This window comes from Tetranychus urticae, chromosome 3 (genome assembly GCF_039701765.1).
Source record: "Tetranychus urticae isolate SD_2017Ah chromosome 3, NJAU_TeUrti_SD_1.0, whole genome shotgun sequence".
In the NCBI taxonomy this organism is placed as follows: Eukaryota; Metazoa; Arthropoda; class Arachnida; order Trombidiformes; family Tetranychidae; genus Tetranychus; species Tetranychus urticae.
The window spans coordinates 2,271,648-2,298,990 of NC_142960.1; the positions used below are offsets into that span (position 1 = coordinate 2,271,648).

General features: G+C 33.1%; 9 protein-coding genes across 12 annotated transcripts; 4 read left to right on the top strand and 5 right to left on the bottom strand.

Moving 5' to 3' along the window:
• Positions 1-434: 434 nt before the first annotated feature.
• LOC107365842 (uncharacterized) lies at positions 435-1,571 on the bottom strand. Its single transcript, XM_015933412.3, has 3 exons — positions 1,191-1,571; positions 1,025-1,125; positions 435-952 (listed from the first exon to the last, which is right to left on the bottom strand). Exons 1-3 carry the CDS (start codon positions 1,320-1,322, stop codon positions 544-546), a joined length of 642 nt encoding a protein of 213 aa, XP_015788898.1. The 5' UTR covers positions 1,323-1,571; the 3' UTR covers positions 435-543.
• A 128-nt stretch (positions 1,572-1,699) lies between these two features.
• Positions 1,700-3,251, bottom strand: LOC107365841 (mitochondrial carnitine/acylcarnitine carrier protein-like). The gene is made up of 2 exons (XM_015933411.3): positions 2,577-3,251; positions 1,700-2,515 (listed from the first exon to the last, which is right to left on the bottom strand). The coding sequence occupies exons 1-2, from the start codon at positions 2,962-2,964 to the stop codon at positions 1,995-1,997; spliced, it is 909 nt and encodes a 302-aa protein (XP_015788897.1). The 5' UTR covers positions 2,965-3,251; the 3' UTR covers positions 1,700-1,994.
• Positions 3,252-4,142: 891 nt separating this feature from the next.
• On the bottom strand, positions 4,143-5,386 carry LOC107365840 (mitochondrial carnitine/acylcarnitine carrier protein). Its single transcript, XM_015933410.3, has 2 exons — positions 4,835-5,386; positions 4,143-4,762 (listed from the first exon to the last, which is right to left on the bottom strand). Exons 1-2 carry the CDS (start codon positions 5,220-5,222, stop codon positions 4,242-4,244), a joined length of 909 nt encoding a protein of 302 aa, XP_015788896.1. The 5' UTR covers positions 5,223-5,386; the 3' UTR covers positions 4,143-4,241.
• Positions 5,387-5,489: 103 nt separating this feature from the next.
• LOC107365723 (piezo-type mechanosensitive ion channel component 1-like) lies at positions 5,490-6,588 on the top strand. The gene is made up of 3 exons (XM_015933279.3): positions 5,490-5,700; positions 5,801-5,948; positions 6,019-6,588. Exons 1-3 carry the CDS (start codon positions 5,690-5,692, stop codon positions 6,586-6,588), a joined length of 729 nt encoding a protein of 242 aa, XP_015788765.1. The 5' UTR covers positions 5,490-5,689.
• Positions 6,589-6,815: 227 nt separating this feature from the next.
• On the bottom strand, positions 6,816-8,237 carry LOC107365854 (zinc finger C4H2 domain-containing protein). Its single transcript, XM_015933423.3, has 2 exons — positions 8,044-8,237; positions 6,816-7,943 (listed from the first exon to the last, which is right to left on the bottom strand). Exons 1-2 carry the CDS (start codon positions 8,127-8,129, stop codon positions 7,166-7,168), a joined length of 864 nt encoding a protein of 287 aa, XP_015788909.1. The 5' UTR covers positions 8,130-8,237; the 3' UTR covers positions 6,816-7,165.
• Positions 8,238-8,706: 469 nt separating this feature from the next.
• Arp10 (Actin-related protein 10) lies at positions 8,707-10,262 on the top strand. The gene has a single exon (XM_015933422.3). The coding sequence runs from the start codon at positions 8,783-8,785 to the stop codon at positions 9,935-9,937; it is 1,155 nt and encodes a 384-aa protein (XP_015788908.1). The 5' UTR covers positions 8,707-8,782; the 3' UTR covers positions 9,938-10,262.
• On the top strand, positions 8,707-15,802 carry LOC107365852 (uncharacterized). 2 transcript variants are annotated; one of them, XM_015933421.3, is made up of 2 exons: positions 8,707-10,581; positions 13,996-15,802. In XM_015933421.3, exon 2 carries the CDS (start codon positions 14,536-14,538, stop codon positions 15,724-15,726), a length of 1,191 nt encoding a protein of 396 aa, XP_015788907.1. In that variant the 5' UTR covers positions 8,707-10,581; positions 13,996-14,535; the 3' UTR covers positions 15,727-15,802. The 2 variants fall into 2 exon arrangements, with proteins under 2 accessions (XP_015788907.1, XP_089125971.1); XM_089269845.1 differs by having other exon boundaries at positions 10,380-10,581; positions 13,358-15,802.
• On the bottom strand, positions 15,796-19,127 carry LOC107365850 (MOG interacting and ectopic P-granules protein 1). Its single transcript, XM_015933420.3, has 5 exons — positions 18,978-19,127; positions 18,467-18,813; positions 16,652-18,381; positions 16,356-16,577; positions 15,796-16,234 (listed from the first exon to the last, which is right to left on the bottom strand). The coding sequence occupies exons 3-5, from the start codon at positions 18,359-18,361 to the stop codon at positions 16,028-16,030; spliced, it is 2,139 nt and encodes a 712-aa protein (XP_015788906.1). The 5' UTR covers positions 18,362-18,381; positions 18,467-18,813; positions 18,978-19,127; the 3' UTR covers positions 15,796-16,027.
• Positions 19,128-21,859: 2,732 nt separating this feature from the next.
• LOC107365993 (cryptochrome-1) lies at positions 21,860-26,076 on the top strand. Of its 3 annotated transcripts, XM_089269844.1 has the most exons (6): positions 21,860-22,848; positions 23,512-23,977; positions 24,059-24,507; positions 25,029-25,326; positions 25,399-25,564; positions 25,846-26,076. In XM_089269844.1, the coding sequence occupies exons 1-6, from the start codon at positions 22,759-22,761 to the stop codon at positions 25,931-25,933; spliced, it is 1,557 nt and encodes a 518-aa protein (XP_089125970.1). In that variant the 5' UTR covers positions 21,860-22,758; the 3' UTR covers positions 25,934-26,076. The 3 variants fall into 3 exon arrangements, with proteins under 3 accessions (XP_089125970.1, XP_089125969.1, XP_025017377.2); XM_089269843.1 differs by having other exon boundaries at positions 25,029-25,564; XM_025161609.2 differs by lacking the exon at positions 25,846-26,076 and having other exon boundaries at positions 25,399-25,682.
• Positions 26,077-27,343: the final 1,267 nt, after the last annotated feature.

The window sequence follows — 27,343 nt, forward strand, 5'->3', positions numbered from 1 at the left end:
TTGATGATAAACCAGAAAATGCACTTCTTTTGAGAAATATAATTTTCTATTTTGTGTACAAGTCAATTCGATTTTCAGTTAAAGCGACCTTTTTCTGTAACCATAAGGCATAGAGATTAAACTTATTATTATTTATACATTATAAAAATTGTTTTTACATTGCAAGTGTCGAAAACTTTTTTCAACTTATCAACGGTTCTCTTGTTTTTGGTCATAATTCGAAAAACTTTGAACCTCGATATTTCGTGAATGAAAAAACTTACAATCATTATTCTTTGACCCAGTATTAGATTTTGTTAAGGTCATCGAAACATTAAGTTATTTAAGATTCAACAAAAAAAAGTTATATCAATAACATTGTGTTACTTTTACTTACTTTATGTTGGCAGATTTTAGACTTTGTTTATCAAGTTAAATTGTTACTCAAATATAACTTTTATGCGTTATGAGTTTATTTATCATTAAATGAATTAGCTCAGACTTTCTTCGGACTTTAACTCTCTAACTAATCTGGCTGCTGAATAATCAGCAATAAAATTAAGATTAACCACGATTCGATGGATAACGACGTTCGGGGTGATAATCCATCTCGTCGGAACGACAATTAAAATACATTGAGTGAACTTGATTGATATTGTAATCGGAATAGAGTCTCCCAAACTCAGCACCATCATCATCATGTCGTCTCTCGTTTTCAGCATTGAGTTTTGCATTTAACTCAGAATTTTTAAGTATTTTTATTCTTTTATCCATTAAACCTCTGGTACTCGTGTATTGACACCAGAACCAGTCACATTGTGAAACATTAGCCACATCTGGAGTCGCCAGTTCAAATCTTATCACAAAACCATTATCTTGGTCTGACCAACAAAATGCCGTATAAACACAAAAACAATTACCATCATTGAAAATACTCATAAAAGTTTCATTTTCAGGTTCAATCATACCAATTCTATTAAATGGAAGTTAAAAAAACTTGATGTTAGTCAAAATTATTTAAAGAGTCAACAAAAACAATTTTTACCTGTATTTAGTTTCTTGGTTGTGAAAAATGTGTGTATCTCGTCCATGAAACAGGATTACACACGTGAAGTATTCAATCGGTACTCTGGTGTATGAAGCAAGCTATAATTTTAAGCAAGACAACATTTAGTATTAAGAATGTAAATTAGATAATTTAATGATCTCACCTTTCGCATAAATAGTTGCTGTTTGTATTCACAACTTTCATCTGACCAGTCAAGAACAATATCATGATAATCTTCATCACTCAATTTCATTTTGATCGTCACTTTACCCGGTACATTACTGTTTGCATTCATTTTAAACAGAGTTGGTAATTATTAATTTAGCAAAAGATTACTGTTGAACTGTTGATAAACGAATCAACATTGATGATTAAGAAATATTTTGAGATCTAGATTCATTGTATTATAAAACGAAAACAATGTGCTTAAAGCAACCCTTTTCTTGTAAACACAATACCAAACCAACAGCAGAAAAACATAAAAATGCAATGACCATAAACCAGTTTGACCTAAGAGGAGGAAAACTAAAGTCAGGACCGGAAGTTACAGTAAACTTGTTAGTAACTAAAGTGCTTTCGAGTTTCTATAATGTTTTGTTGTTGAAAGGTGAGATTGAAATACGTCAGCTAGATAACCGTTGAGCTGGTCGAGATACTAAGAATCAACATTAATTGAAAAAGAAACTTTTATTGTGATTCTTTGATTTAACATGGAAACGATTATTGCAAACAAGTTATTTTTTTGACTCGATTATTGAGTTGATTGTTAACTGTAACAAATTCAAAGATAGGAAAGACTTGAGGTTTTGAAAGTTAAATTAAATTATTGAAACTTAAAGATATTCAAGACTAATAATATTATACATATTTAATAATAATCAACAATTGTTCATTATTATTAATTAATCAAGCTCATCAACTTTTTTCAAAAGAATCCTGAATATTGCCTCAAGTTGAATGATTTTTCCTACATATCAGGAGCTAACCAATTAAGAAATTTCATTGCGAGCTCATAACCAAGAAAACATGCAGCGTTTGCCGGGAAAGCTCGAAGGAAAACTGGAGTGGCACCTCGGTAAAGTGCTTTAACACCATCTTCTCTCATTAATTTGATGAAAACATCCCTGATACCATTAGGATAAGTACCTTCTGGTGCTGTTTGCAGGCGTGATTTGAGAACATCAGCTGGAATCGCAACAATCCAATTGAAAACACCAGCCATTCCACCGGCAATAATAGTACGCCCGGCACTTAAATCACTTCTAGATTTACCTTCTGGTGTTAAAACGCGTTGAATCCACTCATAACCAATGAAATAGGCACCATTACTAGGTATGTCTCTCAATAATGTAGCTGCTGTTCCTTTGTAAATGCTCCTAATGCCTCCTTGACGATAAAGTGCTTTGACACAATCAAATGGTCCCTTAAATTGTTGAACTGCATTTGGATTAGCCCTTTGAACTTGTAATAAACATTTTATCCTTTCTCCTGTGAACAGATTTATAATAAATATCTCAATAGAAGTGATCGTTAGGTCAATTGTTCATACCTGGAGCTATTATTGCAGTGGTAAAAACAGCTGACAACATTCCGGCATTAAATAGTTGTGGTAATGTTAACTGTTCTTCGGGATGAGATTGTTGTAACTTTTTACCAACTCCAAAGCCAAAGAAACAGAGCGAAAATGTCGGAGCAGAGATAACCAGTGGAGCGAGCATACCACGATAAAGACCAGTGAAACCTTCTTTAGTCACAATTTGTTTTGCACAATCAAAAGCTCCCTTATACGTTGGAGATTGGCCTGCAGTTGGTGTCGACATAGTCTGAAGTCTCACTTTAACGGTGTCAAGCGGGTAACCAGCAAAGACTAAACAGACACCACCAAAACCACCAGCAGCTAAATTTTTATTATGACTTACACGTTGTGATTCAGACATTTTTTACCAAAATTGATTTACGATTTCTCCAAAAACTGCTCTGTAAAAACACCTGACAACATTCCGGCATTAAATAAATGTGGTAATCTGCATCGGGATGGATTGATTGGTCTGGAGCTGCTTTGGCATAGTTTAAAGTTACACTTTTACGGTATTAAGAGCATTACGGTACCAACACCAAAACCATCAGCAATAAAGTTTTTAAAGGACTAATGTGCTGAGAATCAGACATTTTTGTGATAGTTAATTTACAATTTTCAAAGAGTAAGTTTTCAAATTTAACAAAAATAGGATATCAATAATAGAAACAGCAGATGGCGTTTTAAGACGGAGGAAACATTTTATTGAATCACACAATTTATTGTGGGAATTATGATTGCCATTTAACGGTCGGAATCATGAACATCGTAGATATACAAAGTGTGAATTTGTTCAAGAGTTGGCTCCTCGGGCAATCATCAAATCTGTTGTCGCATCGTCACATGGTAAAGAAGTCGAGTTAGCCAGTCTATCTGGAAATCAGTTGAACCAAGCTTTTAAAACAATTATCCAGACAATTTACTTTAGATATCTTGGTGTCAATTATAAAGAGAGTAAAGTCATTCACGACAAAACGCATTTTATTGAAAGCAGTTAATCCAAAGAATGAATATCAAACATTTCGATACAAATCAGGTTAACTTTTTATCTGTTATATTTGTGTTCAATGAGTCAAAGTCCAGTTCGTTGGTCAACACAAATTTTTTCAATCAATTGTCAATAAATTCATGCGAACTAATAAGGTAATTCAATTGACATTTAGATGGAACCAAAAAATGAAATGTTTAGGAAAATTGCAGAAATGAATTACCAGAAAAGATCAGAGAACGAATAACGATGCATTCAAAGGAAAACGATGGTTATAACGATAAATGAAGATACAAATGCAGATAAGGGTGCTGCGGATGATTCAAGGAAAGGTTATTCAATGGTGTTTCTTTCGTTTCGTTTCCTTTTCAAGTTCAATGATTCAATGTTAACTAATTGCTGTCGCATCATCGCTGTTGTAATCAAGTAACCAGTTGTTTCCTGTGTTTAGATTCAGGTCAAACAATCAGGAATATATTAGGAATAGATCAGGAGTAAGGCATTAATGAATTGGATTTATTAAACTGTAAACATTAAAAAGGCAAGAAACATTAACAATGATCAAAAATTGTTCAATTTTATTAATTAATAGAGCTAATCAACTTTTTTCAAAAGTGTCAGTAAATATTGCATTTCGTTGAATGTTTTTTTTATAAATCAGGAGCTAAGTAATTGAGAAATTTCATTGCAAGTTCATAACCAAGGAAACATGCAGCGTTTGCCGGGAAAGCTCGAAGGAAAACTGGAGTGGCACCTCGGTAAAGTGCTTTAACACCATCTTCTCTCATCAATTGCTTAAAAACATCCCTGATACCATTAGGATAGGTACCTTCTGGAGCTGTTTGCAGGCGTGATTTAAGAACGTCAGCTGGTATTGCGACCATCCAATTGAAAATACCAGCCATTCCACCAGCAATAATAGTTCGACCGGCACTTAAATCACTTCTAGATTTACCTTCTGGTGTTAAAACACGTTGAATCCACTCATAACTCATAAAATAGGCACCACTAGCAGGTATGTCTCTCAATAATGTAGCTGCTGTTCCTTTATAAATGCTCCTAATACCTCCTTGACGATATAATGTTTTGGCACAATCAATTGGTCCCTTAAATTGTTGAGCAGCATTCGGATTAGCAGCTTGAACTTGTAATAAACATTTTATCCTTTCTCCTGTTATTAATTGATAAAAATATGATCAGTAAATATTTAAATAGTTAGAATCTTTAGGTCAAATATTCATACCTGGAGCCATGATTCCAGTGGTAAAAACACCAGACAACATTCCGGCATTAAATAACTGTGGTAATGTCAACTCTGCATCGGGATGTGATTGTTGCAACTTCTTACCGACTCCAAAGCCAAAAAAACACACTGCATACATAGGAGCTACACCAGCAATCGGAGCAACCATACCACGATAAAGACCAGTGAAACCTTCTTTAGTCACAATTTGTTTTGCACAATCAAATGTTCCTTTGTACATTGGAGATTGGCCTGGAGCTGGTTTTGGCATAGTCTGAAGTCGCACTTTTACGGTGTCAAGAGGATGACCAGCAAAGACCAAACAGACACCACCAAAACCACCAGCAACAAAGTTTTTAAAAGGACTAACGCGTTGAGAATCGGACATTATTAGAAAATTTAATTTACAATTTGCACAAAAATAAGTATATAAATTTAACAAATAATCACAACCGTGAAAATTGGATCAAAATATCAAAATTAAAATTAATAAAAAAATTTAATAGACTTGAAAAACAGTCTAACAATAACAAGAAAATCAACAGTGATGAAGTTAAGCTTTTTCATCAAATCTTATCCGTATGTAAACATTGTTCATAATACAGACAAATGAAGCGGCTTTTTTAAAAACCTTCACTCAATGATCCATTCTGACCTCCAACATTATTTGGCGCTGTCCATGTAGCAAATACCATAAAAGAAAATGAAACTATTCTAAGGAGACGAAATATAGAGGATTTATCTTATTCTGATGAAACTCAAAGATATCAAGAAGTTGAACCATTGTCCAATTTTGTGACTCAAGATGATAAGGAAATTGAAATCGTTCAAAAGTTGCTTGAAGCAAGTGAAAATATGCAGAAAAAGTAAGTTCTGAAGATGATCCACTTGCTTTTAAAATTATTCATGTTTGCTCACAAAATAAAACTTAATTCATCTTTTTGCCTTTTAAACTTTTTAAATTAGATGTTGGGCGACTGTTTCTCCTGTCAGACAGTTCATCACACGAATTTTGTCACCACCGTTTCGAATAGCAAAAGATTATTATGCAATGATGTTTTTCTGCGATTTCATTAACTTTTTTACTGTTTGGTTTGGTTACAGTTCATTTGGAGTAAGCAGCTAATTTTGTTTTTTTAATCATTTCAATTATAATTCTTGCTAATTATATTTATTCATTACAGACTAGTCCTGGTGTTGGTGATATTACAACATATTTACAAGAAAATCGAGTTCCAATGCCTTTTCTATTCATGCTACTTTTCCAATTTGGTTTAATCATCATTGATCGTGGTCTTTACCTCCGAAAAGATGTCAAAAAGAGATTGATATTCCATATTGTTATTTCTTTTGCAATGCACATTTTCCTATTCATAGCTTTACCCGCTATGACTGGTCGATCCTTTACAGACCCAGACAATAATGCACCTAAACTGTGGTACATTTTTAAATCAATTTATCTTCTTCTATCTGCCTGGCAAATTAAAAGTGGTTACCCGACTCGAATTCTGGGTAATTGTTTCACCAAAAAGTACACATTCGTAAATTCGACCCTCTTCATGCTTTACATGTTGGTACCTTTTCTTTATGATATGCGTTTAATGATGGACTGGATGTGGACTGATACCAGTACTAATTCAACAGCAGCTTGGGCTATGGGTCCACCAAGTCAAAGATCTTTGATTGAATCTGATATGCCCATTCTTGTTAAAATTACCTACTCAATATCACGAAATTCAAAGTCAAATACTTAAAACTTAAATCCCAGTATTTACGATTATCATACAATCGAAATCACCAAAGATTATGATCATCTGAGGAAAACATTGAATGGTATGCTTCATCGACGATAATGAAGTCATCTATGATAATCAAAATGAACCGGAATCTTAAATTGAGAAGTCCATTAATTGAGATACTTCTTCATTCCCAAAATCCTGTTCAACTGAAATTGATTATTTGATATATTTTGCTCAATACATTATGAGTTGTATAAGAAAATTTAATTAAGTCATTTTATCTCTACAGATAATCCACAAAGGAAAAATAAAAAAAGGATGGATTTAAATTATGTTATGGTTCATGAATGTGAAATGAAACAATCGTCGCTACCCTAATCATTATCAATGGGGATTGTTGTACCAGATGAGATGAGATGATTGAATGAATCATGAAATCGTCTTTCCAAAAGTAAATGATTAATATTTTCTTGAGTTTATGTAATTGATTTTGAATTTTTTGCCAGAAAAAAAGGTTTTTTTGTATTCAAAATACTTAAGAACAAAAGAAATAGATGAAAATGATGAGCTTGATCATGCCAGATTAATGCTATTAATCTTCTGGTTTACGTTTAGGTTTCTTTGGATTACGAGATCTACTTTTGGCCTTACAGTTAGGACAGATTGGAGCATTTCGATGGATTTGTTGGAAACAAGTGAGACACGATTTCATTGGAGGAGGTTGTTGGCAAAATGAAGAACGATTTTGAGATCTTTCTACTAAATTTGACGAAGATCCTGAAGACATTAACCCAGAGGGTGGGCCATGATGAGGATTCATTAAAGATGACATCCCCATTCCAGGCGAATGAGGTCCTACAGATTGAAAATCTCTTGAGCTGGACGAAGTCGGTGATGGGAATAAGTAAGGTTGTTGTTGCATTGGTTGTTGGTTTGCAATCATTAAAAGAGGCTTGAAAGCGTTGTCCTGCTCAAATGCCATAGCATGATGATGAGCACCGTCTTCACTTCCAGTACTTTTGATTATATCCTCTTTCAGTTTTTCTTCTTCTGGGAGATTCGGAAGCTGATTAAGACCAAGAGCTGATCGTATTTTATTTGCACGATCCGCAAGTTTTTGCCATTCAAGAATTAAACTTTTGGCCATAGCTAAATGATGATCCGTCTCACTTTCTGATTCTTGAATCACTGATTCCATTTGATTGAGATCATCTCGAATCAACAACAATTCTGCACAATGAGCTTCTCTTTCTTGCTCAATCAAAGCTTTCTCGTTTTTGAATGTCTCGAGACATTTAGCCTCCTCATCCATGGCCTCCAAAGCACTATGTAAACGTGCTTTCTTTTTGCTCAGCTCCAAAGTAACATCACTGGAGAGTAAGTCAATGATAAAAAATCAATTAAAAGATAAACAAAAATAACATTCATCGCAATAAATATAAACTAGAAGTGAATATAAACAAAACTTACCGAAGCTCTTTGAGACATTCCAATTTTCTGATGGAAATTTCATCCTCTGGTGTTAAAATATGAATATTGGATGATAAACTGGACATCTTAAATTAATACTGGTCAAATAACGAATCAAATAAAAAACAAAAATACAATTTTAAGTTTGAAATTATCAGGGAAAAACGAAGCTCCTTTGAGGTGGAGGATCACAATGTAGAGCTTGGAATGAAATATAGCCCAGTTCCATGTGTTTGCATTTAGCCAATCAGATACGTTGCGTCCTTTTTCAATTTGAAATTCGTATCTTCATATTTTCAGTTCATTTTTGAATACAGTTGATGAATTGATTGAACAATCAACACTATTCAAATTTACAATACATTAATTTTTTATGTCTTTCGAGCCAATTTTAAGTTATTATTGAAGTGATTATCACAAAGTAATATTCAACTGCAGCGATGAATTATAACAGATGAAAAACAACGATATACAATTCACAAATTGATTCGCATCAGAAGTTATTACATTTCAAACCAAAAAAATGTTTTTGGCAATGAATTTGATTAATTAATGAAGATTTTATATTTTTAGATCAATTATTATTATCAATTTATCAAAGAGATCTAAAGAAACGGCAGATGGCGCTTTTAGGAGACTGAGGAAATATTTTTATTGAATCATATGTTATTGTGATGATTGTGATTGTTTTTTGATCGACATGTTTTTAATTGAATTCTTATAGTTAACAGTCTGAATCATGACAGATAAACATAGTGTGATCCTGGAGTTTGGCCATAGATATACAAAGTGTGGATTTGTTCAAGAGTTGGCTCCTCGGGCAATCATCAGATCTGTTGTCGCATCGTCACATGGAAAAGAAGTTGAGTTAGCCAGTCTATCTGGAAGTCAGTTGGACCAAGCTTTCAAAACAATTATCCAGACAATTTACTTTAGATATCTTGGTGTCAATTATAAAGAACGCAAAGTGATCCTCATCGAAACCTTATTTACTCAAAACAATGTTCGACAATCCCTGATAAATGTTCTTTATCAACATTTTGAAGTTCCATCCCTTCTAATAGTACCTCACCATTTAATGACTCTTGTACCGTACATGGTCTCGACAGGAATTGTTCTTGATATTGGATGGAAAGAAGCAATGGCAGTACCAGTTATCGAAGGCATCACGCTGGTCAATTCTGTCAAATATACACCATTAGGAGGTAAAGCAATCAATGAAAGGATTCATGATGAGCTTATTGATAGGAAGGCAATTTTAAGGAAAAATGGTGTAGAAAAAGTATATGAAGAGTCAGATCGTTTTGATGATTTTGTTCTAGAAAATATTAAAGTCAAGACATGTTTTATTGCTCCTTTCGAACGTGGCCAGTTAATGTTGGAGCATAAAGCAGGATTGAAAGAAGCTCCAGATAATACACCAAAAGATGTCTATTTTCATGTTGACCAAAATAATACTCTACTCATTCCAGGAGGCTTACGAGAAAGTGCTGGTGAAATTTTATTTGAGCTGTATGGCGAGGAAGAGACTGTAGCAACTCTAATTTTAGAAGTTTTATTGTCCTGTCCGATTGATTATCGTAAAACACTGGCCTCCAACTTGATTATTACCGGCGGCACCTCAATGTTACCTGGATTCAAGCATAGATTAAAAATGGAGCTGTTATTTTTAGTGAAAAAGATTGAAAAATATTCAAATAACATTTATATTGACAAATTTATGTTTCATCCTCCTCTTTGCAAAGAGAATTACATTGCGTGGCTTGGTGCATCAATTTTTGGGTCTACTGATGTTGTTGCAATGAGAGCCATTTCAAGGGACACGTATCTTAAAACCAAAGGATGTTTTGTTGACTGGTCTGAATGGCGGCCTCAACCATTGAATAAAATTTAAAGATTATTTCGTCTACATCAGTTAAAGTTTATAATTTAATGATTATTGCTGGAAACTATTTTTTCCAATCACCTTTTATTGGTACAGTGTGCTGAATAGTATCTAGTCACGCAAATTATCCTCTATAAGATACTCTTGCTGTACCTATTAAAGATCTCCGGATTCATTAATGATCCTGTTGGTTTATCAAACTCTTCACATATTCATACTTGCCGGATGAAATTAAATCAAACACCATGTTTTCAACTCACCTAGTAAGGTTTTGTTGAACGGTTCTGTAAACAGAGTAAAAGCGAGAAATTAAAGATATGCCTTGCTATAAGAACTAATTTGAGACTGGAGTAAATTGCTCATTCAGGATGAGAAATTGGAAGGAAATATGATCGTAAAAGGAGATCAACTAATCATATTTAGACAAGGAAAACACTGAAGGAAACCTAATTATGACTATACGCTGTGAGGGAAAATTTATTAGACTGTAAACATTAAAAAGGCAAGAAACATTAACAATGATCAACAATTGTTCAGTTTTATTAATTAATCAAGCTCATCAACTTTCAAAAGTGTCAGTAAATTGAGTGCAACTAAATGTAAAAAGTGATCAACTGATATCTTTCGAGTGACCAATCAAAACAAGATCATTGGTGAGTATTATTCAAGTAACAATCCAAGGCAAAATCAAGAAAACAAAGCTAGAAGTTGATTAAAGTGATGACTAGAGGTTGATTTATTGCAAGATTGTCTTAACATTAGGTTTATATGCGAAGTTTTGCAATTAAAATTTTCAAAGATAACATGATGATTAGAGATGAATAGGAATGAAATAATTAACTCTACAACCTTGAAAACAAAAACATAACAACTCGTTCGTATAAGATAATGAAACTGTACTGAAACTAGATTCAAGGCCGATCATAGGTCTGAGTTACCAAGCAAGTTTTAGGAATGATCAGAGTCCGCCATTTTGATGCTTAATCAGGTTAACAATGTTACGAGATTTTACAACAATTGACTTGAAAAGCACATGCAGCTTCAATAGATTGCTCAGGTTAACTTTAAAAGTGTGCAATTGGAGTTAAGATGAACATTTTTCCTGTTTAACATTTCTCTGTTTATCATCGGATTTATGAATTACCTGGGCCATGAAATGCCCTGAAGCTTGTAAAATCATTTGACGCATGAGCCTACCTCAAGTATACATGTAATCATCTTGAGATGACCTCGGTGAGGTCAAAATGTATATAAGATGAGTTGTTAAGGAATAGAGAGAAAGAGAGAGAGAGAAAAAAAAGGAGAAGATAAAAGTGGGAAGAGAAACAAGAACGAATATAAAGAAGGTAAAAAATCAAAGGGTTGGTTAGGTTTCTTAATGATTTACATGTAAATGTCAAACAATTGCTCGTCATTTCTCATGTATCAAGCTGTATTCAAAATGTCTCAATACAATTTAACCCTCAATTACTGTTAAAATATTTTTGCCATCAATTTATTAATTCCTCATTTTTATTGCTACATTACAATCTTATTAAGCAACCAAACGCATTTCATTTCATTATTGAAAGCAGTTAACCCAAAAAATGGGTATCAAACAAATCTGGTTAACTTTTTAGGTTTTTTTCTGTTCTATTTGTGCTCAATGGGTTTAAGTCCAGTATTCGTTGGTGAAACCTAATTTTTGTCAATCAACTGTCATGAATCCAAGTAAATCAATAAGGTAATTAAATTGACATTTAGATGAAACCGAAAGGGTAAATGTTTGGGTTAACTACAGAAATGAATTACCAGAAAAGCGCAAGAACAAATTACGACGTATTCAGAGGAAGATGATGGTTATGACGATAAATGAAGATGAAACTGAAGATGGAAATGAAGATAAGGATGATAAAAGATGATAAGTTGGCTTCGACAAAATGGCGCCGTGTTTGGCTCTCTTTGTTCTCTCTCTTTCCCTCTCTCATCATCTTTTCATCCAGAATACAAATCGTTAAAAGAGCAAGAGAAAGATAGACAGAGAAGATAGACTTTGGATGATATGGAAGAAAGAGAAACCTAAAGAGCCTGTGATGAAGAGAAGAGGAAAGGTTCAGCCCTTGGCTTCAACTGTTTCCCCTATCATCCATGCAGACATGAGCCAATCAGAGAGAGACTCCAACTCAGCTCTTGTTCATCATCATCATCTTCGTCATCATCATTATCATCATTTCTTCTCTTTCTCTTTCCACTTTCTTTCCATTTCATCCATTGAATTTCGGTGGCCCTTTCGATGAACGAACAGGCTTCAGGCTTACAATAGCAGTCAAGTTTCTTGGTTAGGCTTAGATCGTTATTCAATGGTGTTTCTTGGGTTTCCCTTTTTTAGGTTAAATCATTCAATGTTAACTAATTGTAGTCAAATGGTAATCAAAGTAACCAGTTGTTTCCAGTGTTTAGATTCAGGTTAAACAATCAGGAATATATTAGGAATACAGAAGGAATAAGGCATTAATGAAATGAATTTTCATTTTTGTTCGCCGGTAATTTGATTCTAATTTACAAAATTACCTTTGACAAAAGTATACGCTTTTTGATGCATTTAAATTGTTTGAATTTGAGAGTAATGATGATTCAGAGAAATCTAATCAACTAATCAAACAGTAAAGTGCTAATCATTAACGCTTTTGTTTGTTTCAACAAAAAAGCCTGACTTTGACTGTCAATGCTAACAGTCAAGCCATTTGTAACCAGTCAAAATATTCATTATGACTGATTATTTTACAATTTGATTTAGTTATTTTCAAAGCAAAGATCAGTTTAGATTAAATTAGCAGCCATTTTCCGTTAAATTGCATTAATTTGGCTTGTTGACAAAAGCAAAGTCCATCAGCTTTTGACAGAAACGTCTTTAAACCTTATTGTATGATCAAAACAAAAAACTGGTTATGGTACCTAAAAATTGCATCAACAATTTAAAAGATGATGAAAATGAATTTTTGTTACATTCTAGTAAGATAAATGAAGATGAAAAGATGAAGTAAAACAAAAAGTGATTCTCTTCATTTACAGGTCAACCTTTTGATGTAAACTTTTGTAAATCAACAATAAATTAAAATAAATCAGGATAAGTATAAGGAGATGAAGATGGAAAAGTTGATGTAAAGTTGGAGCAAAGCTGCAAGAGGAAAAACTAAAAGTTGAAAGTAAAATAGACTTTGAACAATTGAACAAATGATTTGATGATTGAGAAAATGGAATAAAAATCAAGAATAAAGAATGAAAATGTTATCAACAAATTGTTTTGCTTGATCATGATGGACATTTTCTTCTTCATCTTCTCTCTATTTTTTTTGGTTCCTTCTTTTTTCTTCCTTGTTTCCCTCTCTTTCTTTCTCTTTCTTTCTCTATTCTAATCTTTTCCATCATCATCATCATCATCACCATCAGCTTCTTCATTTAACATTTCTCCTTATAACGGTCATAATAAATCTTGGCTTTGAATAGTTAACAATTCAACTCAATCAATCCTAAATTGTAGTTGCCCAGCTTTTTATGAGTTAACCAGTAAGTTGAAGTAAACAATTATAACCAATTGCTTCTCAAGTGAGTTTTGGCCCTTTCTCCCTCACCATCATCAAAAATCATCATCATTATCCATCGTCTTTAGCATCTTTTTTATTCTTGTTCAACTCCTTGGTTTCCATCAGTTTCAAGATAATTGTACCTTCAACTTGATCAACACATGATACAACTCAATGGGCTTTTCCTGGTCAAAATCTGGTTCAATCTTTCAATAAACACAATTCAAAAGTTGAAGGTTTATTCCTTGTGACAAACTTTCAGTGCAACTTGTGTCCTTTCCAGTGTTAACTTCATCACTTGTTGGCCTCATTTGAGTTGCTCTTTTTTTAATCATCTTTTGTCAGTCAAACAACTTACCAAGTATTACAATTTAAATAATGTTTTAACATAAACGATAATTCAACAAGTGTGATCATCTTTTGCCTTCGAACTCTTCTTTTTTTGTTGTTATCCATTTTGATGTAATCGGTTCTTATTTTTGGGTTGTTTCTCTCCTTTTCCAGGTTAACAGCAGATAACATTAAAAAGCCAAATGAATAGTTCAACATCATTTACATCATCAGTAAATGTTTCTCATTTTCATCTGACGAAAAGAAGTCAAAAAACTTGTTGAATTAGAAAAGAAACTGAAAAATATTGGAACATTCCTCATCCTTTAGACGCTTTATCAACAAGTTTCTTCATTCATTATTAAACCAGCAACATAACCATCAGCTATAGCATCATCATTATCATCATCAGCAGAAACAGTAACTTATTTTTTTTCTTCCGTTTGTGCTCTCATTGGATTTGAACGTCTTGTAAACTTGCCAGATCGAGAGTTGAGAGAAACAAGGAGATAAAAAGAAATCCCTTTAACCATCAAAAAGTAAAGTTGACTTCATATTCCAGTGGTTAATTGATTTTGTTGAATGAACATGACCAGATAATCATTCCACTGTAATCAGTATTGTTTCCAAACACCATAATCAAACAACCAATTTGTTAAAGATTGTTAACATTTTAAGTGTTGTTTGTTGTTTACCCATCAGAGTAACAGTGCAATGGAAGTTAATCAAGAAAAGTTGAATAGTGAGGGCAAAAGTGAACCTTGGATTAACAGCGATCAAAGTGAAAACAAAGAAAATCGATTAAGTGACGAACTTAAAAGTGATAAAACATTGCTGGACATGATTAAATCCAGGCCAAAAAGGTGCAATCGTAAAGTCCCAAGTCGACTGAGACCAGTAATAAGGGAAGAAGATTTAACAGCAACAGATGAAAAAAAGCCAACCGATTTATCAGGAAAATCAAGTGATGCCAGTTTGCTTGATAGTGGACTTGATACATTTTTTCAAAGTACTTCGATAACGTTCAAAAGACAAACTTTTGGTGATACAAGCTTCTTTGATGAGGCCTTTTCTCGAGCTCCAATATCAGACCAAAGTATATTGAATAGAAAAACAAGCCAATTTGAAGCTAATGCAGAGGAAACGGAGAAAGGCCAAGAAGATAAAAGTTCAAAAAATGATGACTTTAGCAGGACAAACAATAATAAACTAAGTCCATTGTGGGCTGATAAAGTATCTCGATCTCGTTCATCGCCTAATTTAATTGATCCTAGGAAAATGTTGATGCCGGGTGATCCTCGAGTTAACTTATCAATAATCAAGGAATTACGGACGAGACAGAAAACTGGTGAATCAGAAGTCTCTAACAACAAGAATATTGCAAACAACAATAACCATCATCACTTATCGCTGTTGTCAGAATTAAAATCTAAAAATAAACCAATTTGCTCCAAAAACGATTCTGCTCATATTAACTTGGTTAATAGAGATAAGCCTCCGATTTCAATCTTGAAGCCATCACTTAAATGTTCATCAGGTTCATCGACAGTACAACAATCTGGTCAATTTTTCAATGTTAAACTGAAGGAAACTAAATCAGACAATCGGTCGGTCAATAGTTTGATTAAATCGTACACGAGAGCTTCTTTTCCTGTTAAGGAGATTGATGATGTAAAAAGGAAGAGCACACAAAATTGTAAAGATGGGGATGAAGCTGATGGTGATGAAAATAATGTTACAGGATTATCTAAGGAGGCAAGCGCTTTGGATGTTGGTAAAGATGAAAAAAGCAGCGATCGATCGAGTGAAGAATCTTCATCATCATCCTCCGATGAAGATGAGAAAGAAAATGATGATTGCCATCAAAGTAAACGCGAAGCTATTGGTTGCTGTCCGGATGAATGAAGATAGAAAATTATGAAAAAAAATGAAATAAAATCTGTAAAAATAAGTAATTATTATAAACGAGTAATATAAACGAGACTTTTGTGTTATTTTATGTTATATATAAATATCGGTTTGTCATTTAATGTGAATGTGTGTGGAAAGGGACAATTTGAGACAAATTAGGGTGAAAGGTGGGTAGAAAATGTGTTTTGTATGTATGTTGTGAGTTTGTGAGAGACAAGAGCGAAGAGACGAGAAATAGAGAGAAAGAAAGCGATAAAGGAATAGTGAAATTTAAAGGAAATGAGAAATTATTTAATTAATTTTTCATATGACATTCGGATCCATTAATTCCAGTTTTTTGTTTCTTAACTAGCGATTGGTTAGAATCTTCAAGATTCCTTTTAACTGATCCACTGTGAACCATGTAGACATGGTTTTCAAATAATCGATATAAGTTGAAGGTCGCTGAACATACTGTACACTTGTAGGATAGTAAAGCAGGCCTTAAAGTGATCTTGTGTACCTGAAAAAAGAATGAATCAGTAAAGAAAAGGTATGAGTCAAGAGGCTTAAAACAGAATGAATATATCATTCGATTATTCTATTCGGATAGAATGTAATCAAATCATGGTTTTGCTACTAACCTGGTTCATATGAGCCACTAGTTTGTTGGCAGATATACGGCCACAGATGGTGCATCGACCACCATCTTGATTTTGATCAACCATGTCTTGCATGTTCGATGTAACTAATCCATGAGCTCCTAGCAAATGCCTTTCTAATCCTTGGTCTGTAAAGAATCTCCATTGACATTTTTGACAGTTAAGCGGAGGGCGACTTGCCAACATCTTTGGATGAATTTTAACCTAATCAAAAAGATTTAAAATAATTAAATACTTTATCTTGAACGATAAAAAGCGAAACAAACAAGATAACTCACTTTATGTATCCACTGCATATGAGTTCTTAGTTGCTCCAGATCTTTGATATATCCATCACAAATCTCACAAATTACAAAAGTTCCTCCTTTACCACCAGCCGGAGAATCAATACTATCTGTACTATTAGGCCTCATACCGGCTGGACTTTTTTGTAACAATGCGCCACCCGAGCCAGGTATAACTCGACCTTTGACTGCCTGTAAATGGGTGGTTGAGTTAACTCCTTGTGGATATTTGCTTTGCTGTACAGGTACCAATTGAGTGTGACCACCGGCTTGTAACATATGATACAATTGAGGAGCATTAGATTTAGCAAAATTAGGATTTGATGTAATATCATAATTAGCTGCGTTTCGTAATGCTGCGGGATTAGCCTTTATTCCTGGAATAACTCTGTTGGCTTTCATAGCTTTGCTTTGAAGTGCCACTTGTTGTTGCTGCATCATTAGCATTTGGTGTTGAAGACCTCTCGGTAGGCCAGGTAAATTTGGTAATTGGGTATTAGATGAAAGAGCTGCTGCTCTCAAAGCTATCAAAGTAGCATCATAAACTTTAATATCCTCTTGGGTGATGGGTTTAGGAGTTATTGCAGGATACTCGGATTCAGGATCGGGGAGATGTTGAACCTTGTCAGGATGGAAAAATTTCATACATTTAGCTATGTGAGTAGCGGCTTTAGCTTTTTGACTCGATTCATAGGGACAGATAGGACAAGAGTTTAACAGTGGTGGTGGTTCTAAGATGCACGAACGATTATGAGTATCCTTAAAGTGAGACACAATTGACTGTGTATCACGGGTCGCAAAAACACAAAAATTACATCTGTATTCTTTTCTGTTACTTAAATGTGGTATATTAAGATGTCCTTCCATTGCAACATCAGATTCAGTTTTAAAATCACACATATGACACTTTTTCAATGGGAAAGTGAATATACTGTTAGCAGCTTTACACTCATTATATAATTGTTGTTGTCTCTTCAATTCTTCCACGAGATCATCAAGTTCTCCTTGTTTTCTAATCGATCTGTGTAATTGTCTAATAACATCTTTATGGTACCACTCTTTGGATCGGCTCAAACCGATACCCATTAATAAATTTCCAACTGAAGATTTATAATAATCTGAAATAGTGAGCATCGTTAAATTATTGGTCTCTTGCTGGTTGTTACTTTGTCCTGCTTGAGTTGATTGTTGACCAGGCTGTGTTTGTTGATTTGCTCCAACTGCAGTGGTAGATGTTGACTGTTGAGACTCATTTTTTTCTTCATTGTCTGATTCGATGACCACTTCTTCAGTTTCATCTTTCTTTTCGTCTTTACTTTTCTCAGTGTCTTCAATCTCTTCCTCTTTGATTTCATCTTCCTTTTCCTCTTCTTCTGCAACACTGGGCCCTTTGACAACCTCGGGTTCAGCCAATTTGGGCGGAAAAATATTAGGCTTTTTAATCATCAACGGTACCACTTGAGAGGCGCAGTCCAAGATAGCATCGTTGCCATCAATATCGATGTCGATCCATGTTTTCTTATTTATCGGTATGAATTTACCCCGAATAACATGGCCTCTCATGCAACCAGGAAAACCGGTTTCTTCGTCCGGAATATCTGTCTCTTCAATTTTAACCTCTTTAGGTTGTTTCTTAGGCTTATCGGGCTTCTCAGCCTTTTCAGCTCTATCTGTAGTTTCTGTTTTTTCTTCCATTTGAACCATCTTTCACAAAACCTTAGAAACTATGGAGGAAACAGAAAAAGAGAGGACATTATGAGACATTATTGGAAGACACATCAAAGGTGTAATTTGAAAAGGAAAGCTCACCTAGTAACACACCTCGGCAGAGGTCAGGGTCAAAAAATTGGTCAACAAACAAAAATGGATAATTTATACACTTGGAGTGATTCTGATTTGTATTAACAGCAGAATAATTACTAAGTATTTTACAAATCAATTTTAAAGCTGATATCAGCTGGATAATGGAAAGAGCCAATTGTATGGTTTTTATGATCACTTTAGAGTTGATTAAGTTTCCAACAAAATTAAACAAGAAAACCTGATGAACAGGCCAATAATGAAATGGAATTGTAAATGTTGAAGATGGCTGGTGAGATCAAAATGAGGACTTTCCGTATATATCTGTACGTAGATTGCCGGTTATATACACAAGCCTATCCAAAGATCCAAAGAAAGAGGATAAGAGAGGAGAAAAGAGAGAAGAGAAAGAGAAGAGAAAGAAAGAGAGAGATAGAGAAAGAGAAAGAGAGTTATACATTACTCTTCAAATTAACTCTTCATTGAAGAAGATAGATTAAAAATTGTTATTTATAATTACCGTTAATATTATTTAGATTGATTGATTCCTAAAGGTGTAAATCCACTCATCATGGTATTCAAATTAATAAAGGACAATAAATAAATTGAATTTTTAACAATTAAAACGAGAAAATGAAGAGACGAAAAAAAGAATAGAAAAAAAGTGGCAGAAAGAGAAGATAGAAAGAAAGAGAAGACAAGCGAAAGGCTGGAATAAGAGAGGGAAAGAGAGGGAAAAGAAAGAGAAGAGAAGGAAAGGCGAGAGGCAAATGGCATCGGGTGAGCGGCTGATCTTCTTTGCCGAAAGACTCTCTCGTCAAAATCGACAGAAGTAAAACTGCCTTTCGACCAGATGAACTTTTCTCTCTTTATCTTCCTTTGATCATCATCATCATCATCATCATCTTCTTCTTCTCAGACTTTGGCTCTCTCTCTCTTCCTCTGTCTACAGGGTCTTATCTTTTCCCTCTTTCGCCATTTCCTCTTTTTCCTCTTTCGCTGAACGATTTTTTCCCTTTCCAGGGTCGAAATGCCAGTTTTGAATTTCTCTCGATAAATAATAAACAACTTAGCGTTTGTGCTTCAAGTTTAATATTGAACTCTGACTTGAAGATTATCATTTCATCACTTTAACCAACTCTACTTTCTGATTCAATACGATTTAATAAAATTACCCAAATTTACCAGAAAATGAACTAATCCAGAAAAGAATCACAGAAACGTCAATTGAATAATCATCAAAACTCAGAATCAGAAATGAAAATGCAGCTCCAAACACTAAACCTAAACTCCGCCGCGTTTAAGCGTTTTAACAATTAAAAAGATAATTCTCTTAAAGAATCCTAAACCTGACCGGCTTAATCATCTTACCATGCCATTGGAGTCAAAAGTAAACTAAAATTGAACATGAAATTAAAAAAAAGTTTCATCGAAAGCAAAACTATTGAAAAGCTAAGAAATGCTAAAAACAAATGAGACCAATGAAAAATTGCCCGGTCTTTATGATTTAATCATTTTTAGATGAAAATCCATAACAATTAGTTTTTAATTAACTGATTCTCAGCTCTTCGTCCAACAAGTTTAGATACAATTTATTTTTAGACCAAAAAAAGACCAAAACAAAAATGAATAACAAGTTGAAGATGATTCAAGTTTTACATGATAAACTCATTACTTGATCTTCATCTTCAAGCCATTTTCATCTCATTTTACTTTCCACAGACTTTTACCTCTTCCAGCATCATTTCATCTTCATCATCTTCATCATCCACATGCTATTAACTTTAGTCTAATATTCAATTGCGCCTGATCATTTGGATTAAAGATGAAATATAAGTTTCAGTATTTCATTTGCTAATCAAAAGCTTTCAACTTTTCCAGTTTAATAATTGTCTACAATTAATGACCAGACACTTGCTAACCAACTAAAAGAACCCAAAATTGAACCCGAAATTGAACCCAAAAATGAACCCAAATATCGAAAAAATTACCCAATTTTATTATTCTTTTTGAATTAGAAAATGTAAATTAATTTTGTCTAATAGATTGTTTGCAATTTAATAACACTTAAACGTTGATCGTATTTACCATTCTTATTTGATTATCCAATTTATCAGCTAACTAAATATTGGGTTTTCATTGTGTTAACCATAATTAGGTTACATTGTTGGTAATTTCAAGTTAAAATTGATTCTTTAAATTGATTATGTTAACCTGTTTCAAGATGGACAATTTAACTTTTATCAAATAAAATTGGTCCAACAACCTTTGATTAACCTTGTAAATGACTTTTCAAATGTCAATGTAACAATGTAAATCATTTACTCGTTTGATTGTTTAAAACATTATCACTGGTCCATCCAATAATTTAAAGATGATTATTAACTAAATCAAGGATAAGATTGTTAAATCAATCATCGTAAGGATTTTGCTTTTAATAACCTAATGAAATTGACGATTCAATCAAGATATAAATAAATTGTTGAGGGAAAAAAATTGTCTACACATTTGTTTGTCATGTTTATCACAATCTAATCAAAAGACAATGTACAAGTCACAATTTACCAATGATGACCTTTTAACAAACATTGTCCATTTTTCGCACCCAAACCAATCAACGATGGTAATTTAAATTGAGTGCGATAAAAATACAATTTACTTAACTGTCGCTTTTGCAATGGAAACCAGATTAGTTTATTCAGGTTCAGGTAAATTGACGTTGCCATTTGTCGATGTAGAAACTGTAGTTTCCAATTATTATTACATCATCCTTATCATCCTTATCATCACCATCATCATCATCTTCATTATGATGATCAGGATGATGATGAAAACGATGTTCAGACAGCGCCCTCTTCTTCATGATCATTAGGATGACAAGGATGATGCTGATGAGGAGGATGATAAAGATGATGATATGGATGATGAGGATCAAGAGGATGATGATGATGACCTAGGAAAACATGGAGGACACAGTCGACAGGAGAGAGAAAAAGAAAGCGAAGAAGAGAAAGGAAGAACAATTCAAGTAGACAGAGAAGATTCCGAAACTTTTATCAAAGTGAAACATGTTCATCTCCATGAGTTTATACGCCATCTTGTTGAGTAAATTTCACTTAATTTAAATTTTATTTCACTATAGACGATTGAAGATGAAAGGGTAATGGAAATAAATTAAGATATCAAATAAAATTAACTTACCTGGGAAAAAATTAGTTACAGCCAAAATCAAATGAAAACATTAATCTTCAATTTGTTTACAAAAACGTAAATAAGGTTCTGTTTTTGATTTCAAGTTAATTTTTCTTTAATTTCTTCTTGTGGCTCCATCTTGTATTTCATTTTATAACCACTTCATAATTTGACTCAACGGTTTTGTTTATTTATTATTTATTAATATTTCAACAATTACAGTAAAAGTTTTGATTATACTATCTTGAAATTTCCCTGATTATTTTTTCTAATCTTTTATCGAGTGAATTAAATTCCAACTGATTTAGTCAATTGTGTTGACATTTTTGCTGATAGTCGTGGTTTTGATTAACCGTCAATGGACAATTTGTTTCTGGAGATTCTGTGTTTGTTTGTTCCCAAATATTTCGAGTAATCTATAATTATTTGATATATTAGTCTTATATTAATATTTCACGTATTTTTTTTAAACTGAATTTGGTTATTGTGAAGATTTGATTTATTAATTGCTAGATTTCCAATGAATCAAACAACAAAATTTGATCCATTATTTGTTACATCAACCTACGCAGTGAAAAGCACCAAACCTTTGAACAGCTTATCCACAATAACCTTCTGTGTAAAGACCAGTGTATTGACTCAAGGAACATATAATAGATCCTAATACCCTCGAGGTTAAGGAAAAAATACCAACAAATGTTGAAAACAATTTAACTCAATTTGAATTATTGTGGTTCTCTTAAAAAATAATGTGATGTAGAAAATTGGTAATCCATTGACTTTCAGCTGTGAAGTTCGGAGATAAAATGATTCTGGCTCATCGTCATCGTTCATGTTCTTACCCAAATGGACTTTACCTAAACATAATCATAATACCTTTCCCTGTTTACAAGATGATATTCAATTGCGCTTGATCACTTGGAAGGAGCAAAAATAAACTTACAAGGATTTTACTCCCAGCTCAATTACTACTTAAACATGGCTAGTTTCATCATTAACTCAAGTAAATAAATCCTCAACACAACATTAACACACAACCAAATTTGAAAAGTTAATCAAAGAACAAATTAAATTGAATTTGAAACAAGTTTAAATCAAGTTACTGTACAATGTCAAGTAAGCCAACGTTCAACTGTATTCATTGGTTTCGCCATGGACTTCGACTAAGCGATATGCCTTCACTTTATCAAGCTGCAAAGGTAAGACAAAATTTCATTTCAACTTATTAACTTGCTTGAGATATTGTTAATAAAACAAAAGTTAAAACGGTAAAATTAACTTGGTTGTTTGTAGTTTGTCGTACAATTTAATTGGACCCAAAATTTTCGTTTAAATTCAGGAAATTCAGGAATTTATTCAGGAAAAGCCAATTTTTTTAAACAGAAGTGTTGCTGCTTATTAATTTAGGTTATTGTTAAGGTTGAAAACCAGAGAAGTTTCCAGAATATTTTGTTTCATTTTGATTACAATAGATACAAACGTGACTAAATTGTATTCCTATTGTTGTGATTGGCTCCTATTCACGACAATCAACGTGAGTTTGTTTGTCATTTTGATTTAATTGAAAATTATTCTCAATTGTATAATTTAATAGTTGTAAGAATCTTTTTATTATAAAATTTACTCCCAGCAAGACTCAAGTCTGTAATAACTAAACATGTTTACGGTTTACTAGCTGTAAATAACTTCAAGGATCAACAAGTTGTCACAACTGAATAATTTTTTCCATCTACATTTGATAACTGAATGATATAAACATCCAAAAATTATTCAACTTAATTATTTTCACATTTAATTTAATCTACAAAATTATTGTATTTCATTTTTCTAACTTGATTTATCTTCCTTCATCAAATGAACAGGTTTGCCAAAAAATTTATCCGATATTTATATTTGATGGATTCACTGCTGGCCTAAAACAGGCTGGATTCAATCGAACTCGTTACTTGCTTGACTGCTTAGCTGATTTAGATACACAATTTAAATCATTTGGAGGCCGTTTGATTTGTTTCCACGGGAATTGTGTTCAAATCTTGGAAAGTTTGATCAAAAAATGGTCAATAACTCATATCAGCTTTGAACAAGATCCTGAGCCTATTTGGAAGGAAAGAGATGATTTGGTTAAACAATTGGCTAATTCATTGGGAGTTGAGATCATTGAAAAAATTTCTCATACACTTTGGGATCCGGAGAAAGTGATTGACATGAATGGAGGCGAAGCTCCGTCCAATTATGAAATGTTTTGTCACACTGTAAACGTAATTGGTCAACCAGATCGACCTTTGCCTAAACCAGATTTCACTCAACTTAAAACTATATTTCCTTTGGGTAATGTTATTTTAATATCTTATCAATCTATTCAATTTATTTCGATAGAAGTGTTAATTTATTTCATATTTTTGTTTAAAGATGATTATTGCGAAGATACTGCTGGAGTTCCTTCATCACCATTGGTTTTGGGAGTAAAGATGGAATCTGAGAAGCAAATTAATCAAGTCTGGTTTGGTGGTGAAACAATCTCAATGGAGTTATTGGCTGATCGTCTTAGTTTGGAGAAAAGTGCTTTTAAAGTTGGTGATTATCTTCCAACCCAATCAACTCCTGACATAACTATTACAGATAAATCATTGAGTCCTGCTTTAAGACATGGGTGTCTATCAGTGCGAAAATTTTATTGGGATTTACATGATTTGTATGAATCCATCTTTGGTAATTCCGTTAAACCTCGGATTGTTGGACAGTTGATTTGGCGTGAATTTTTCTATACCATGTCAGTAAATAATCCATGTTATGGACAAATGGCTAATAATCCAGTCTGTCTTCAGATCAAATGGAAACAAGACTCAGCAGCACTCGAGGTTAGCATTAACTTTTAAGTAAACCATAATTCCAATTGCAAATAATTGTATTTGGAAATTCGTTAAACAATAGTCGACTAGAGATTAAAATAATCCATTTACAGCCACTCAATCAAAATTAATTTGTGTAATCATTAGATTTTCAAGACTTATTTAATTTTATCTGGTTTAGATAGTTAGTTCTTTCGGCGATAGATGGCCTTTAAAAAGGTTTATTGAATGGCGCCTTTTAAGCTATCCCAAAGAGTTTTGTAAGTCTTGAACTGTAAACATAATTATAACCATTTTAGCCTTAATTGTACGAAATTTTGAAACATTCAGCAGATAGAAAGAAGATTAGTTTTCCCTGTTAAACTTGTCTTTAATTTGAAAATTGCTAGAATTGATTATCTTAGCTTCACGAGTTATTAAAGATCAAAGATGGATGTACAACTTGCTTTAACTAAATCTTGAAGCTATTATTGTTTTTATTTCTAATAGTATTGATTCATTAACTGATGAAATTTCTTTATTTTCTACAGGCTTGGTCAACTGGTAAAACTGGTTATCCATTTATTGACGCCGCGATGCGACAGTTAATCTTTGAAGGTTGGATTCATCATGCTGTACGAAATGCTGTTGCTTGTTTCTTGACTCGAGGTGATCTTTGGCTATCATGGGAACATGGTCTTAAAGTATTCTTGAAATATTTGATTGATGCTGACTGGTCTGTTTGTGCTGGTAACTGGATGTGGGTATCATCTTCAGCCTTTGACACTATCCTTCAATCAGATGCCTGTATTTCACCCATCATGTATGGCCGATGGCTTGAACCTACCGGTAATTATATTCGTAAATATGTTCCCGAACTAACCAAAATGCCAACAAAATACATTTTCAATCCATCATCAGCACCTATTGAAGTTCAAAAAGAAGCAAATTGTATTATTGGAGTTGACTATCCTGAGCCAATAATCAATCACGATGTTGCCTTTAAAACTAATCAAAAGTTAATGGAATCAGTGAAAAATGTCTTTCTCGACCATAGATATCAATCTATGAGTAATTTCAAGCATATACCAAATCGGTAACAGTTTCGTTTTACGGACAAAGGCGTGAACATTAAAACATATGATTTTTTGGTTAGGTAAGTTAGATCAAGGGGCTGTTGGTTGGTCGGTCAGGTTAGGTTAGGTTCGGTTAGGTTAGGTTTGGTAAGGTTAGGGTGGGCTTAGGTCGGCCTGGGGCCTTAATTAGCTTCATTTAATTCAATTGTTCATAAAGAGCGCTCTTAAAAAACGTCTACCATTGGATGATTTTTAATGTTTACGCCTTTGTCCGTAAAACGAAACTGTTACCACCAAATCATGTTGCCCCAAGTAATATCGAAGAAACCAAAGCATTCCTATGTTTACCAGAAGACTTTTTCAACAACTTAGTTATCTAGTTTTATGGCTGAAACACTATGGAATCTGAAAGACAATCAAAAAATCAAAACCTTGTACCCAAAGGACTCAAAGCTTTCACACCATTGTTTTGAAATCTCCTCACTCCCAGACTTAAATCAAAACAAAAACTTCTAGAAATCAGTTGAACAAAAGGCATCACCACGATCAGGCTAAGTTAATTACACATCTTCCCTGTTCAATCCTTTCCTCAACCTATCCTTAATCAATGTTTTAATCTGATTAATAACATAGATTGGTAGACAATCGTTCACCAATCAGTTTTAAGTGTTCCATCGCAAATATGATTATTCTTGTTGAAAATTTCCATATATCATACAATTCCCTTATTCCCATAATCATTACTTGTATCTCTTATCCAATACTTAACGTGGATCATTTGTTAACTGTCTTTGATATTGTTTTTATATGGTCAGATTATTTAATTTTAAGTTTTTTGTTTTTATGTTTGTTCAATTTGTTATTGTTCTTATTAAATTGAGTATATTCAAAATTTATCAACAGTAAATGTTGTAAGTTGGAGTAGCTCATAGCCTACTCAAATAAAATCAATCTTTAATAGATGAAATACAGCACAAAACAATGTACAACCAACAATTAAAAATTGCCAAAAATTTTACATTACCAAAGAGTTGACTTGGGTGACACTAGGTGGCAATACTGTATCCATTGATCACAGCTAATTCCGTCTCTAAGAAGTTAATTTTTGTTATAAATTATAATTTAATGTGATTATCTTTTTATTTCTGCCGCTAAAAGCTGTATTAACGCATACAATTATAGAATATGAAAGAAAATTCCTAAACAGCAATCAAAATTATCAGCCAACAATATAATATCTCTGTGAGAGATTTTCTTGAAACACTCTTTTCCCATTATTCAGTTTATCGTTTTCGTTTATCATATTGTTGTAAATCCTGGTAACGAACATAATATCATGTAATCGAACCATTAAGCCCTGTTTACATATTATAATTTGCTTAACTATTTAATTATATTTATTCAAAAATAACTAATAAAGCTTAGTGCAAAAAATATTGGAAATTAAATATTAAAAAATTTCAGCTGTGCAATGAAAAGATCACTCGATAATTTCATTCATAGCTTATTTCTGAGGACCAAATTTCATTATCGTATCTCGTTTCCATTTTGAAATATTCATTATTCAGTTTATGAAAACCTAAGATTTATTTTTGACGCTATCTTGTCAATGTTTAATTGTTCAATAAAGAATCCATGAATTTCTAACAAAATTAAAGTGTCCAAGTCAATTCGCCATTAGACGTTTAAATACTAGCAAATTAACGTGATTTATAATCAAAACGAATACCTTTGCTCTAAGCTTTATTATTAACCAATATTTTTATTTCTCACCTATTATACGATCCTCT